The 16,603-nt window shown below is 40.4% G+C and overlaps 1 protein-coding gene across 2 annotated transcripts in view; it reads left to right on the top strand.

Moving 5' to 3' along the window:
* The window catches only part of LMBRD2 (LMBR1 domain containing 2), a 636,504-nt gene that overhangs the window by 206,011 nt on the left and 413,890 nt on the right, over window positions 1–16,603 (top strand). For both annotated transcript variants that reach the window (XM_078674947.1, XM_078674948.1), the window contains exons 5-6: window positions 596–763; window positions 14,699–14,909. In XM_078674947.1, the coding sequence (XP_078531073.1) occupies window positions 596–763; window positions 14,699–14,909 (379 nt within the window). The remainder of the gene's footprint in view (window positions 1–595; window positions 764–14,698; window positions 14,910–16,603) is intronic.

Here is a 16,603-nt window from a genome sequence, read left to right as displayed (position 1 = left end):
TCTACCCCGCTGCTGCTGGTCCGGCCCCCGGTCCTTGCTGTCAGGCTCTCCTCGAACAGCAGCAGCCCCAGCAAGAAGCACTTTAAAAAAAGCCGGCATGCTACAATGCTTGCCTTGTCCCTCACTTTTATTTTAAAAGGTTGTAATGAAAGTGTTTTTGGCCCTTTTCCCTAGTGACTTTTCTAAATCAAAATTGGCTACTCCCAAAACAAATAAATGACTTAATTGGCATGTATAGCCTACAGTGGTCTGCCAACTTTTTATTTTTTTAAAAAGAAAAAATAGCTCTTCTAGAAAATAATATGCATTTTTTTTTGTAAAGTGCTCTGGGGTGGGACAATGCATTGCTTATGATGTCATTAGAGAATCCAATTAAAGAAAACTAAGATTACAGTTAAGCAACTGTTCCGTTTTAGGAGATTCTCAGCCAAGTCCTCTTTGTAAAGGTTTTGCTTATTCTGACAACGATCTGTTTCATTAGTTATTTTACATTACACATTGGTTGTTCCTATAAACAAATACATTCTTCTGAATTTGTTTTTAGTTTCTGTTTTAAATAAACTTCTGTTGAAAGTCCTACTTTATTCTTTCCTAGGATTATGCTGCCTTTCATGCAGTCCTATGCACGATCAGGAGGATTCTCTATCACAGGGAAGATAAAAACGGCATTGATTGAAAATGCTATATATTATGGCACATATCTGTTAATCTTTGGAGCACTTTTAATATATGTTGCTGTTAATCCTGTCTATCACCTGGAATGGTAAGTAGTGGTAGCCAAGTAAATGCCCAGTTAGTTGTATAATTATGGATATGTGTTTGTCTATTTTGTTTAAATGTCACTGTCTACATTTCAGTAAGTTCAAAAATGTGTTTTTAGAATTTGTTTATTTTGAAAATATTCTTTCAGTAGTATGTTTTCTAAACCTATCTTTTCAAAAATATGTTCTATTCACAATTTTTACATGAAAAGCAAACGTTTGTCTTCTTCGCAGTTTGTTCAAATTACGTTTACCTGCTGGAAGTTATCGACTCCCCAGTATCTCATCCTTCCTACTTCTTCTTCTCCTAAATTAATGTTAACCCTAGGCAATAAATAAACCATATAAAACGGTTACATGATTTTCCCTCAGATATCTTGACATTTTCACAATCCCTACCTTGTGATTCATCAGTTTTTCTCTATTCAAACAGTCTGTTTGCTTGATTGAGTGGGGTTCATGACCAGCTAAGTTAAAGATGACTGCTTTCTCTTTGAGCTCACTTAATGCTCACGTTGAGGGCCCCACTTAACTGTTTGCCAGTGTGGTTCCATGGTGGCTTCTTTTCAATTGTGTAGGAATTTTGAATTTGAAAGCTAGTTCACAATTTCAGATCTGCGTGTTTTCCCTTGGGGACTGCTCTTGGGGATGACACTGAAAAGATTAATTCCTCGGTCTTCATCCAATGAGCAAGTGCTGGTGAGAAGCTGTTAGGGGTGAGGTCAGTGGCTCTCATTCCTAGCTAAACCACTGGGCTGGAATCAGTAGACCCAGGAGAGATTGTATGGTTGGAATACTTGCAGAGAGGGGCCATCTAATATAGTTGCATGTGAACCAGACATACAAGAAAATATTTGCTGAACTAGGAAAGAGCAGATGTGTGGAAAGTGTGGGTGAGGGGACAATGACCTCACGATCATTGGCTTTTCTTACCTACATCTGGATTCAAAGTGTACCTCGCCTGGCTAAGGGCGCTTTATTTATATGAATATACTTTGCATTTTCAGCGGAGCACCCCTCCCCTCACATATGGAGATACCAGACATGAGTCATGAGTATTTTGGAATGTTAAAGGATGGAGATTGGTTCTTGTTCACAGCGGCTGACAGGTGGATGCACAGCGAAGAGGAATTATTCATACCTCAAGGCTTAACAGCCAAAAAAAGGACAAGGAGATGGCCAATGAGTCTTACAAAGACTCAGAAGTTAATAAAGGAGAGAACTTGTTGATATGCTAAGTTTCTGTCCCTTCATTAGGGTGTAAATGAAAAAATAAGTAACATCAGGATATTCATGGGAGTACTTGAGGTGAAGATGGAGAATCTGGTAGCTGGGCTGCAGGAATGAAATGCGCTTTAACAAAGTCAGACAGTAAGGTTCAAGTGCTGGAAAGTCAAAAATGTGTTGCAGAATACGACTTTCTTCAAGGACTGTGTGGCTGGTAGCATCAGAAAGCTGGACTCCTAGATGGAAGTCATGTACAATTTTAAGCCTGAATACCCAATCACAGTTTTTGGAGGTCCACCCTCAAACTGAGTGAAATTGTGAAATGTCCAGAGACGCTGGGTGAGCAATTGTGGCAGAGGGCTTCCAGACTGCCTTCAATGGTGAAAGTAAATGATTCCAAAGTAGGCTGAACTGTACTAACTGTCATGTGTTTGGCAAAGCGCTGTACTACGAATTATTTGTGAAATTGGAAGACATCCTTTTACTTCTGTTCCCTGCCTGTAACTTGCCTGGAAAGGACGTGAAAATAGGTATGTTAGCTAAAGGGATTGCAGCCTACATCAGCTTTCTAATAAAACTAAATGTGACCCATCATGAAAACAATGCATCTTGCTCCAGAGATTAAATTCCCAAAGTCAAGTCAAGTCAAATAAAGCTTTATTTCGACCATATTGTCATAAAAGCACATAAAATAATACAAATACATTTTATATAATAATAAAGGTACAGATGTTAGAATAAAATGTCATCGTAAAACTAAATGTTCGTTGCCGCTATATTAAAACATTTTTTTTTAAAAGAGTGCAAGTCCAGATTGTACAAGATTTTCTGGCTCCGCATCGAGTGCACTCCCTCTTAACAGTTCTTAGTACTAAAATAGTGCAGGTAATATTCAACAGTGGATGTGTATTCTAAATCACAAGAGGGGTTACAATATCCCATGTTATTAATGATAATAATTGACTCAAATCAATCGGTACATAAATAAGCTTCTAGCTTTAACTGATAGCCCAAAGGCATATATTAAAAAACATGTTAAAAACGATTGAGATATAAAACATTTAGAAGAGAAAACAACCCAAGAGAAAATAATTTACGGAACAATATTCAAGCAGTAAAAACGTGCAGGCGTAACATAGCAACATTTTGATGGCAATGGGAGCTAAGGATTTTCTATATTCTTTTTCTTTAAAATGCCCCTACGAATACACCACATCGCATAAAGAAACCTGGAAATAGCAAACACAAATAGTGTGTCTGTTTCGTATTTGAGGAGCCTAAAGACCTCAGTGTGGTATCTAATCCCCAAATTTCTGCAGAGCTGGAATACCCACTTAGATCTTGGCCTATTATAGGCGGGGCAGAAGAAAATAACATGTTGTTCTGTTTCTTCAACTGTATCAAGTTTGAGTGCTCCCTGCCAGTTATTGATAAATGCTCGAAGCGGAAGCGCCCCGTGTCTAAATTGGAGGAACAGTTTCTTTCCCAAGAGTGGTTGGATACTATCAAGTGCCAACTCCAACTTGTATTGCTGTTTGAAATCCAGAAATCTAGAGGTCAAGCTGCTTGAATTGGTCCGCTGGCATAATTGGGCCAATTTATATTCTCTGTAGGAGACAAGTAAAGCCTTTTTGAGAATTGTGGGGCAGATCTCTTCGGGTGTTGACCACATGTTTGCCCTCCCTAATGCCTGGCAAGAATTCCTGCTATGGATTAACCATGGTAAGATCCTTGTGCCCAGGAGGGTCATGACATCCTTCAATTCCTCTCTGTAGTTGACTAGCTCTGTTGTGCTCCAGAGACGGCGCCAATATAGAAGTGGTCTAAAGGCGACTACATCGGCTATGGGACCAATCCCCAAGTCCATCCTAAGTGGTGTTAGTGGAGTGCTCCTAGGGAGGCTCAGCAATTGCCTGAGAAATAATGACCCCATAGTTCTGCCCCGTATAGTGAAGCTCCCCTAGCCTTTGTTTTGTACATTTCTGCTGGTGGACCTATCACTTTCTGAGAACAATTTTTGTGTATTTTTAAAATTCCCCCTGTAGACTGAATCAATTTTAAATGAGCTTTCTTTACTTGTGTCTCCCAGTCCATCTTATCTTTAAGTGTAATCCCCAGATAATCAAAAATGGACACCCTCTCTAGGGCCCTGCCATCCAATTGAGGGTGTGGGCAATTGGTGGTATTAGCATGGAAAACCATGTATTTTGTTTTTTGGAGATTCATCTCCAGTCCCCTCTTCCTGCAAAAAGCACTGAATTCCTCAAGTACCCACTGCATACCCATGGGTGATTTAGAGAGTAGCAGCGTATCGTCCGCAAACATAAGTGCTAGAATTTTACGGTTTGCCAACCTTGGGCGTCTGTCTTTCCCAGTCAAAGTGACGTCAGATGTTCTTTTGCTTTTGGCAGTAGCAGGCTATGCTGCAAGATAATCTGCTCTAAATCTGACCTTCCCTCACCTTTGTAAAATTGTAGCCAATTATCATTCAAGCTATTCACTGTGTCTGTGCTGCCAAATGATACCCCCCTAATTCGGGAGCACCCATACTGTCACACTCCTCCAACTTCTCTAACACCACCCATAGCTTGCTCAGACTCCATATCAGATCTCTTAGTAGCATATCCAGATACTTGAAAGCCTTGACTGGTATCGCCACTGGTAGATTGGCAACATAATATAAGAGGTGGGGTAGCATGATCATTTTAGCCGTTGCTATTCTGCCAGCCACTGCTAGTGGTAAGGTTTTCTAGCAAGAGATCTGCACTCTCAGGGTTTTCAGGAATTTGAGCAACTTCAAAGCATAACTGGAAACTCTTGTCTTCTTTTTGGCCCATGTCCAGGTCATTGAAAATCTCTGGAACTGACTCCTCAGGCAACATCTTTTACCCCAAGGCCTCCAGTCACCTTATGAAAGTCATTCATATTTCTACCCACTCTATATACTTCTGGCCTATGTCCATTTGCATTCATTTAGCTGTGGTTCCTCTCCCTCCATCTAACACTTCACAGTCCAGTCCTGGTCATAGTAGTTTTTGGTTAGCAGTCCAAGTGTAGCGTTAGTTTTTCATGCATTTGAGTTACTTCAGTTTATTTCCTGCCTGTGGGGTCCCTATGTGCTACGCAAACAAATGATGGACAGAATGCTGACTAAATCATACATTCACCCCAGTAAAGAGATCTGGGTTAAATACATTATTCTTTTGCTCACCATGCCACCCCAGTTTAGATCCAGGAATATGCAAATCAGTCTTGACCTTGTGCCTCATGGGAACAGTCTACACCGAACTGCCAAGCCAGGTCTCCCTGGACCGGAAAAAACCTGGGACCGGTTTCTGGGTATTACCCTTCATCAGCCAGGCTAGCATGCATGCATCCAGTGGCCCAGTGAGCAAGGGACCCACGTCTGGGCATACCCATCCCACTTAGGGTGAAAAGTGCTACGCAAACAAATGATGGACAGAATGCTGAATAAATCATACATTCACCCCCAGTCAGGAGATCTTGGTTAAATCCATCATTCTTTTGCTCACCATGCCACCCCAGTTTAGACCCAGCCATATGCAAATCAGTCTTGACCCTGTGCCTCATGGGAACTACTGGTTTTTCCTCTATATCACCTTCTGATGCTGTTGATCCAGATTTTATCTCAGAACTTTCAGTCCCTGACCCTTCTATAGCCACAAACCTGTTCTGTTCACGGAGGGTAGGCACTATTGCAAATGCCTCAGGTTTAACTTCATGTACTTGCTTTGGAGTGGGACCCACCTCAGGCATTCTACTTTTCAGTACGGCGTCTCACCTCTGATGTTGGTAAACTAACTAAGAAGGGGCACGTGCAGCTGATATGCAGCTCAGTCTTTTTTTTTTATAGTCCTCATATTTGACAAAGACGAGCGAGATCTAACCGAAGGTCTGAACGATCTGAACGACACGCACCTTCCAAGATCTGTGCAACCGGGAGCCAGCCTTTTCCTACTCGCAGTTGATGAGAAGTCTAATGGTTGACACCATTAATCTCATCAACTCATTGAGATTGTCTTAATCATTGGAGTAGGCGGACATAAGCAACCCAGAGGAAAAGTAACTTCACATTCCCCTAAAAAATTTACTGGGAGTGGTAATATCAGAGACCAAGTGAAATAAAGGAGGCCCACATTTTTTCTTTCTTGAACGAACCCATCTGGCAGTCTAATCTAGCTATGTGTCTTGAAAAGCTTAACCAGTCCGCACAGGCAGGGGGGAGTACAGAGACCCACTTTAGGCAAATTTCCCTGCATGCGGTGGTTAATAAAGTAAAAAGCAAAGATGTGATATTTTTCCCCAAGACAGTTTTATCTGCCTGCCGTACTCCAAATATAACCAAATGAATGCTTACCTCAATGTCAAGACCCAGGATTGTATTTAATACTTTACTCACATCTCGCCAGAAGGGCTGGATAGCTGAACACTGCCAAAACAGTGTGTATATCATTTGCGTTCTCCAATTGACGTTTCAGGCAGCATCTTCTTTTATTTCCTCGCATCATGGCAAGCTTCTTGGGAAAACAGTAGTCCCTGTATATGGTAAACAAATGATTCCTCCTTAGTGGTGCCAAGGTTACTGAAGCACATAGTATAGCAGCAGATACTTGCCATGAATTTTGTATATCACAGCCTGGCATGTCCAGCTTCCAGATTTCCTCGGCCAGGGTCCCCCGCCATCGTTCCCTTGTACCAGTGCCCAGTAAAACATTGAGATGTCCTTCCTGTAGGTTTGCGTCTTCACTAAATCCTTCTCGACCTCCAAATCCACCCCGAGGTTTGACAGGGATTGCGACCAACTGTCCAACTGGTAGTATTTTAATCTGGATACGTTGAAATCTGTGGTCTTACCAAGGGTAGCCCATGTTAGTAGCATGCCTTCCTCCGCGGGTTGACCCCATCTTAGTAGACCAGCGTTTACCAGTAGGGAGGCCAGGCTGCCCTTCAAACATAACTGGGTCCCTGGAGAGTTCCAGATTGGTGCCATGCAGCTGGTAGTATGGACTCTCTAGACTTTTTTTTTACCTGAATCCAAATTCTGCATGTTGGAATTAGGGTCTTAAATTACATTTTTGGGAAAAATTTAGCATGGCCAAATTTAAATAAAACAACCTTTGCCTTCTTTTCCTAAGTTGCTTATTAGAACCCTGTATCTCATCAGCATGTCCTGGGGGGCCATCAGCAGTCACCTAGTATTTTTTTTTTTTTTTTAAAAGGCCCAGTAATACAGGTGGAAATCCCGGAGTGCTATTCCCCCCCTCCAGCTTTTTCTTCCTGGGTTTTTCCAGGAGATTCTCACACTCTTGCTGCACCAATTAAAACTACTGAGTTTCTCATGACATTTTTTAAACCATGCCGGCTTAAAGAACAAAGGAAGAGTGTTTAAAATAAAAGTAAATTTATGGAGAATTGTCATTTTAACTAGGTTAGCCCTCCCTAGAATGGAGAGCGGAAGGGGAGCGCAACTTTGCAAAGGTTTTTTAATCTCTTGCATAAGTCGAGTGAAGTTGATATCCGCAATTTTGTCCAAGTGTTTTGTGACTCGTACTCCTAGGTATCTGATCTCTGTCTTATCCAAGTGTTTAAGGTGGATGGGGACAGGGTTTTTCCACGACATAGTCTGTCTTATCTTCATTGACTAGATAGCCCGAGATTCGCCCAAAGTTGCCCGCTAGTTCCATGACTACTGGTAAAGATGTCTCCAAATTGGCTGTATAGATTATCAGGTCATCTGCATATTGGGCCTCTTTCCTATACCAGTCCACATGCTGAAATGAGAGGATTCTTTGGCCTACTCTTAATCTCCATGCAAGAGGCTCCAAATACAAATTAAACAACAGCGGTGAAAGTGGCAGCCTTAACGAGTCCCGTATTTATCCTAAGACTAGTGGTTAGGGAGCCGTAGATCAGTATTTATGCTGTGCGGGCAGCTAATATACCTTGGACAGCATGGAGGAAATTACCACCAAGACCATTTTGATTTATCACTTTGTACAGATAGGGTCAACTAACTCTATCAAAGGACTTGGCGACATCAACCATAATGACAGATAAACTGGACCCCGTCACAGGGGCTACATCTATCACACACACCAGGTCTTAAGTCCGATCATAGAGCTGTTCCCCTTCATGAAGCTCTTCTGGTTTGTGCCTATTACATCTCCTAGGACCTTATTCAATCGTTTAGCCGGGACTTGTGAGTAAATTTTGTGTTCTGCATTTAGCAGATGAATTGTCCTGTAAGATTCAAATTTTTTCGGGTCCTTATCTGGTTTGAGTATTAAAGTAATCACTGCTTCACTCCATGTGAGGGGAAGGGGTGCTTGCTGTGTGTATATAGTGTTAAGCATCCCTACCAAGAAGGGAGTGATTTCCTCTTTCAGGGTTTTGTATATCTCATTGGGTAGGCTATCGGGGTCCAGACCTTTCCCCTTTTTTAGATTGTTGATGATACTATCTATTTCCGCAATAGAGATCTCTTGATTGAGAGCTGTCTGCTGAATGATATTTAGGCCGGGGAGTTTGTCCTGTTTTAGCCAATCTTTCATCTCCGGTTGTGACCCTTCCATATTGTCGGTATAGAACTCCTGAAAGAAACTCCTGAAAGAAACTCACAAAGCTTCCTCATTGCGCTCTCTTCCATACACTTACTTCCTGTTTTGCTATTTATTACTGTCCTTATGTCATTTCTAATCAGATCTGGTCTTGCTTTCCATGCTAGCATCTTCCCGCATCCTTCCCCATATTTATGATTCGCCAGCCTACTAGCTTCCCACCTCTGTTTCACTAGTCCCTCTAGATAATCTGATAAATCCCCTTTGCTTCTGTCAATTTGTTTTGTAGCTCCTCTTTTGTTGAAGTTTGGACAGATGCACTCTCTGCTAGTTTCCCTGGATTTCTTCAAGGTCCTGTTCATATTCCCTTACTTTGTTCTTCCCCACCTTATTCTTATATGCAGCTCTACTAATTAATTTCCCACGGAGATACGCTTTATAAGAGTACCTGACAAGGTGTGGTGGAGCAGAGTGTGCTTTTTGTTTAAAAAAGAAGACAGTTTCCTCTTTCAGAGATCTTAATACTTCTGCATCCACTAATAAGGTTATATCTAAAGTCCACCTTGTCTGTACTAGCGGGGCCTTGACCAGAATCTCCAATTTAAACGCCCCATGGTCAGATAAGTGTGACGGTTGATGAGTTACTGTGAGAATGTTATTGTTTAGGTTCTGGTGAGTCAAGAAAAAGTAATTTTTGCATGAGTGGGCCAACTTTTTATTCTGCAAAGTATACCCTCTCTCCTGTCCTACTTTCACTCTCCAAATATCCACCAGAGCTAGATTTTTTTATCAGATGGTGAACAAAATCCCTAATTTTGGGGGAGTTTACTTCTGCCTGGGGGTAGATTTATCGAAAACTGGATTCAGCAATGTATTCAAATCCCCTCCCAAAATGATATGGTGTTTTGTAATGAGAAGCTGTTCATATCATTCCATAAGTGGGGCGGGATCAGCAATATTTGGGCCATAATAGGCCACAAAAGCATAACCTATGTTACTGATCTCAACATAGCTTATTGCCCATCCCACCCCTACTATCAGTCATGGAACCCTCCAGCCTAGCTTGAGACGATTTTTTGTATACGACTGCCACTCCCTTCACATTACAGGACTAATTTGAACACACAAGGTGCAAAATCCATCTATTCCTCTTTAAGACTTCTTGCCATTCTTCGGGACACAAATGTGTCTCCTGTAATAGGATAACGTCACTGCCTGAGAGTCTGAGGAACTCCAGAATCTTTCTTCTTCTAGAATTTACCCTTAGGCTATTGACATTCCAAGAAGGTATTTTTAGACTACTAGCCATTCCTACCCTTTCCTTTGAGGCGATAATCTTCAGCCCTCCCTCTCCATGACAGTGCTCTTTCCCTTTATATCTATGAGGACCATATATTTTTTTCCCCACCCTGTGCTCAAACTATAAAATGTAAAAATGTCTGTGTCCCATCCTCCCCCTCCCACCCTAGGGAACCCTCCCTACATCCTGTCTGGGTATTCCCACATACCCTATTTGAACTCCGTACCTCCGCCCTATAGAATAATTTAGAGCTATTAGGAAACTTTATGTGACTTAATCTTAACAATCAAGTTTTCTACCGTGGATACCTCTCTCACGTTGTTCATTCTGTTGTTCCACATTATTCTAAGGGTCGCCGTAAATTTCAGTTGTGCCGTTTCCCTTAAAGCCTTCCAATCCTGGATATACCTTCCTAATTCCCATTGACGAGTTTGAGTAACCTTGGTGATATCTGATCTAATCTTGAAGGACCAATCCTGTCTTTTAAACTGTTTGCCTCTAAGAGCAGCTGAGAGGATTAGCTCCTTGATTGTATAAGTGCGGAAATTTATCAGAATTTTCCTAGTCTTTCATTTGTCCAGGGATTTCCTAAAAGGATCACAGTGTACCATCTGGATGTCGTTTTCTAGGTCAAATTTTACTGCTTCTGGGAAGAATTCTGTCAGCAGATCCACTACAAAATTCTTTAAATTTCCTCCCTCACTGCCTTCCGGAATGCCCAGGACCGGATCACTGAAATAATATCGACTACCAAAATATCGACTACCCAAAATATCGAGGAAAAAATATCTACAACCAAAATATCGAGTTTGTATGTACAAACAGGTAAGTACAAAAATATCGAGTACAAAATATCGTTTACAAAAATATCGTTGTAAAAAATATCGACTTTTCTAAAAACAATGTTTAATTACATTAATATAAAAAATTAATTACTAAAATATAATTAACAATACTTAAAATAACTTTTAATAATTAAATAATTAATGAAAGTAAAAAAATAATATTTTTTTAATCATATTTCTTTAAACATATATATATATATAGTAACAAAATTTAATTAAATAATAGGCAATATTGTATATGTACCCCAAAAACCCAAAAATGACCCTGAACCCTAAAAATACCCCTTTACCCAAAAACTAAAAACTGACCCTGAACCCTAAAAATACCCCTTTACCCAAAAACTAAAAACTGACCCTGAACCCTAAAAATACCCCTTTACCCAAAAACTAAAAACTGACCCTCAACCCTAAAAATACCCCTTTACCCAAAAACTAAAAACTGACCCTGAACCCTAAAAATAACCCTTTACCCAAAAACTAAAAACTGACCCTCAACCCTAAAAATACCCCTTTACCCAAAAACTAAAAACTGACCCTGAACCCTAAAAATACCCCTTTACCCAAAAACTAAAAACTGACCCTCAACCCTAAAAATACCCCTTTACCCAAAAACTAAAAACTGACCCTGAACCCTAAAAATACCCCTTTACCCAAAAACTAAAAACTGACCCTCAACCCTAAAAATACCCCTTTACCCAAAAACTAAAAACTGACCCTGAACCCTAAAAATACCCCTTTACCCAAAAACTAAAAACTGACCCTCAACCCTAAAAATACCCCTTTACCCAAAAACTAAAAACTGACCCTGAACCCTAAAAATACCCCTTTACCCAAAAACTAAAAACTGACCCTGAACCCTAAAAATACCCCTTTACCCAAAAACTAAAAACTGACCCTGAACCCTAAAAATACCCCTTTAATTTAACATAATTAGCAATTAATCAATTAAATTAAATTAATTACCAATTACATTTTAATTAATTAACAAATATTTTTTAATTAACAATTAATTAAATATTACTACCAATTATTAAATTTACATATTTAATTAATTATAATTAAATTACTTCCCACCCTATTCCCCTATAAACCCACAACCCGCTACAGAAAATACATTATTTTAATTTACATAATTAGCAATTAATCAATTAAATTAAATTAATTACCAATTAAATTTTAAATAATTAACATATATTATTTAATTACCAATTAATTAATTATTACTACCAATTAACAAATTTACATATTTAATTAATTATAATTAAATTACTTCCCACCCTATTCCCCTATAAACCCACAACCCGCTACAGAATAAAATTACACAATAATTAAAAAAAATCATTAATTAAAAATAATTATAAAATAAAAAGACACTTTTCACACATATAACATAAAAACACTATAAATAATTAAATATTATTTAAAAAACTATATTTTTTACTATCTAGATTATATACTTGGATATTTTCACTGTCTATATTATTTACAGTCGATATTACTTCACTTACCTTAAAAACGATATTTTGGCTGTCGATATTCTGTCTAGTCGATATTTTCTCCAAACGATATTTAAAACTCGATATTCTGTCCAAACGATATTTTGGAGTCGATATTATGTCTGTGCACCCCCAGGACCCTTAGATTGTTCTGTCTTGAATTGTTTTCCAGCACTCCAAGTTTGTCTCTCAGCTCCTTTTCCCCTGTCTTCAAAGCCGCTATCTCTTTCTGATTAGTTTTTACCCCCTCTTGCAACGACCCCAGAGAGGCTTCCATGATGAGAAGTCTTTCGGTGATTTCGACCAATTTCTCCTCCAATCCCTCACATGCTGCTTGTTTTTTGGTTTGATTCTGCTCTGAGACATCAAATTCTTCTTTTATGTAATTTGATAGGGAGAGAAGAATCTGAGTAACCTCCATATCAGGCATTTCTTGTTCCTTTCCTGATACGCATAGACCCTCTATACTCTGCCCGTTTCCTGCCTTCCCCTATAGATTTTCAGTATTCGTAAGAACATGATTTAATCCTACACCTATCTGGGGGGGTCGGTGGCAAGATGTCCATGGAGGGGCTATGGAGCAGCTTATCGCACAGTAGGGGAGAGAAGCGGTTTTCTGAGAGTAACTCGGGCTCACCTTCGGGGGCGGGTTGGAGAGGCTCCATTAGGCAGGACCTAATCTGGTTAGACTGAGACCCTTCGGTACTCTTGATCTTAAATTATGATCTTAGTGAAGGGGTGATTTTGACCCTCTCTCCCGAACTCCTGGTAAATGATACCATAGGCTTGGTACCCCTTTTGGCGGTCTTCCGAGAGGATACTTGTGTGGGTATTTGGGATCGTGCTCCTCCCAAACTGACCCCCGGGGCAGTTGTTATGGTGCATTAATTCTGGGTCACTCTATTTTCCTGTGATTCTCCCCCCACAAACTTTGCATTTCTCAGAGTATACCTATTTTTTCGTACACTGTAGGAGACAAGCGTGGAGGAATCAGGTAAGAGCCCCTCTGTGACTGCTAACGCCTCCTCTTTACTAGATGACTAAGGTGCCTGCTCAGTTACCTTTTTAGAAACAGATGACTTTAATTTCCTGGTAGCTCGAGGATTCAGACCTTCTGTTGGGGGTCATAGGTAAAGTAACTGACCTACCTTTTCCCACTTCTCTCTTCTGGGCGCCTGGCAGGGGATTCACTGCTGGTGGACAGGTGCTGACTCTTCCCCCTATGCCCTGGAAGCAAATCCGAGCTACCACGCATCGGTCGTATCGGAGCTCTGAGGCAGTATGGAGGCTCTGCTTAGGTGAAGAAACTGTGCAAATTGTAGCTGCAGTTGCAATGGCTGTTTGGTGTCGGGCGGCTCGTCGGAAGGCGAGGAGGACCGTGTCTACATATACGGTAAGTAAGCCTCAGCACGGTGAAGGCACTGGAGCTCGCAGCCAGCGTTTTAGCGGGCTACCATGTTCCCCTGCCTAGCGGGGTGCAGCTCAGTCTTGTTTAAAAATAACATATTTCAATATATGGATATCACTGCTATTTATGAAGTGTTCTGTATTCTATGGTTCTCTTAGGACTAATGGCTTACTTCAAGGCACATCTAACCATCTTCTTCAAGTGGAATTGGTCTTACTCTGCCATGCACTGCTCACAGTTTTTGGCATTGCTGTCTTATCTCTAGGCACGTAACTACTCTCCAATTCTTTGACGCTTTCGTGTTCTGACGAGGGGGTAGGGACTCCTCCTTTTCAATGGCTACCTTTGCCAACCTGCAAAGTGGCATCTCATGGTGTCTAGGTGGGAAGAGTCCCGCTACTAGGGGCGGGGCTCAAACAATCTTAATCCGCACCCTGTAATGCCAGATTCATTTAGGACCAGTTTTATTGAGCTACGATGTCCCCACGCTTACAGGCTAGCTCAGAGCCAAAGGGAGGCCTGTTTATAATTCACCAGATTCATTACCCTCACAGCCTCTGCCCTTATTCCTGACAGATGTTTTCTTCCTGCACTTTTTCCTCCGCCTCGTCGTCCCTGGGCAGCAGTCTCTGTAAATGTAGGTAGTAGAGTGGGAACACAAGGACTCTGCCAGACTTTGTACCATTAGCTATGGTGTTGACAGCCCAGGCTATGTTTTTTTTTTTTTTGTAAGAGTCCGTAAAGTTCTTTGAATTGTATCAGGAAACATCTGGGCTACATTTATTTTTATTTTCCGTATTGCACTAAAAACCTTTTTTGAGGATGTAGTGAAGAGTGACTTCACTCCCTCCCTCAATCTTTGGTTTATTGAAAAGAAATATGTTTCTTTATGATAATCATTTTGGGAGTGTATGTGTGTTTTACTAGCCTTCAGAAGTACAGGGCGATTCTACTTGCCTTTTACCTTTGATTTACAAAATGTTTGCAATGTATCTTCATAGTTGTTCTGGACACAACCTAATATTAGATAGTCGTGTTTTTGTTAGGTTTACTGTAAAAAGTGAAAACATTTGTGTGCATTAGGTACCAGCTTCGGACTATTGCCATTGCTGCTGCCAATACTTGGGGTCTTTTCTTGCTTGTGTTGCTGTTGGGATATGGCTTGGTGGAAATCCCTCGATCATATTGGTACGGAGCCAGAAGAGGGTACCTCCTGATGAAGACTTATTTCAAGGCTGCCAAATTAATGACTGAGAAAGCAGATGCAGAAGAGACCTTAGAAGATGTTATGGAGGTGAGAGTGGCTGCGGTTTTGTAATATTGTTACCAATTGTAAATCCATAACTCAGTGAAAAATCTTTGTTCCAGCATTTAACACTGTGCTATTCGATGCAGGATGTATTAAGCTTAACCACCTACTTAACATTAATTTTCTTGCAGTCCAAAGCATTTTGACGCTGATCTCACTTTCCAGTTGCCAGTGTTGCATGTTACCTAGCAGCTAATAGAAGTAATGAAATATGTGACGTAACAAAGACTTCTATTTGTGTCATATAATTAGCTATATAATACCATGTCATTATAATTTCTGCCAAATATGTACTCGTTCCTCGCAAGCTGCACCTAAACCTGATTTTCAAGTTTGCCTGCTTACACGCATAAAATACGCTTTCAGTAGGAAGGGGGTTCGGGGGGGAGGTGTTAGATAAATGCTTGCGTCTAGGTGATCAGGAGTATGGTAAAAAATCTTTTTGACATCCCCAATTAAAAATCATTTTTTCCGGCACTACTTTTTTGAATGAAACTGGGATGTTTTACTTTTACAACATGTACTTTTTGGTAGTAAATCATTCAAAGCCTCTGAAGTATTGCCTTGATTGAGTCAAGACTCCTGAAAGTTCTCATTATTAGGGGATTAGTAATCCTGATCCAGCCTGTAACTGTAGGTATCAGTTGCATTGGGGTTATACCAAAAAGTTGTATTGCTGATGTGTTCCACCCCAGATATTTCTGATGCCAGTGACTGGAAATGGAGGATCTGCAATCGATGCATTTACGCAAATGACCTTGCTTATTCCCATTTCCCAGGTTTTTACCTAGATCCACTCATAAAGAGACTTCCTCTCTGTAAGTAGTCAAACTCTCAGTTTACCAAAAGGTTTCTATGCGCTGTGGAATATGTGTTGACACACAGCCATTAGTGGTGTCCTATCTGCCACAAGGCTGACTTCTTTATTGCAGTGGGAAGTCTGCCTTATTTGGGGCAATGCACATTTTCCCTATCTATCCCTATCTGGGTCTACCAAGCAAGGTATTGGGAACCCAGATAGAGAAAATGAACATGCACAAGGAGAAAATAGTCTCGGTGGCAGGGTTATTGTTTGTTTTCAATTTCAGACACAAATGGGTTTGTTTGTAAAAAAAAACAAACTAAAGCAGTGTAGAGTGGGTGGCAACAACATGCTTCCCTGTTAAGTCTTTTTGTTGAGAAAAAGACATCCATGGCCTCTACGGAAGCAGTTTAGTGAAATAAGTTCCCTGCCTCATAAAAAGGATCCGTCAGTAGCCCAGCAATCCTCCTGCCCCTGGTTTAAGTGAACCTCAAAGTCTCTGAAAGTATCTACAGGTGACTCACTGTAAAATATAGCTGAGCCCATGTCATATCCCTTCTGAGAACTATGCAGGTTATTTTGTACTTGTGATATCTTATTAGCCTCTTCCACCAGCGGGTGTTCAAAAGTGATCTCCATGAAATTAAAAAAGTTTTTTATTTGTAGTTTTATTAACCTTAGTTGTACAGTAGGGGAGAGTGCAGTTCACTGGAGTAGTTTTAATTTTGTGACTAGTGAGATTGCAACAGTTGATATTTGCATTGGAATATTTAAATTGCATTTATATAGCGCTTACTACCCCTGACAAGGCGTCGAAAATTTGAACTACCTCTCATTTAACTTTCATTTAACAGTACTTTCGTTTAACAGTCTTGCA

Source organism: Lissotriton helveticus, chromosome 2_1, assembly GCF_964261635.1.
Source record: "Lissotriton helveticus chromosome 2_1, aLisHel1.1, whole genome shotgun sequence".
In the NCBI taxonomy this organism is placed as follows: Eukaryota; Metazoa; Chordata; class Amphibia; order Caudata; family Salamandridae; genus Lissotriton; species Lissotriton helveticus.
Note: the sequence above shows the minus strand (reverse complement) of the source record. Positions and strands in the feature narration are given on the sequence as shown.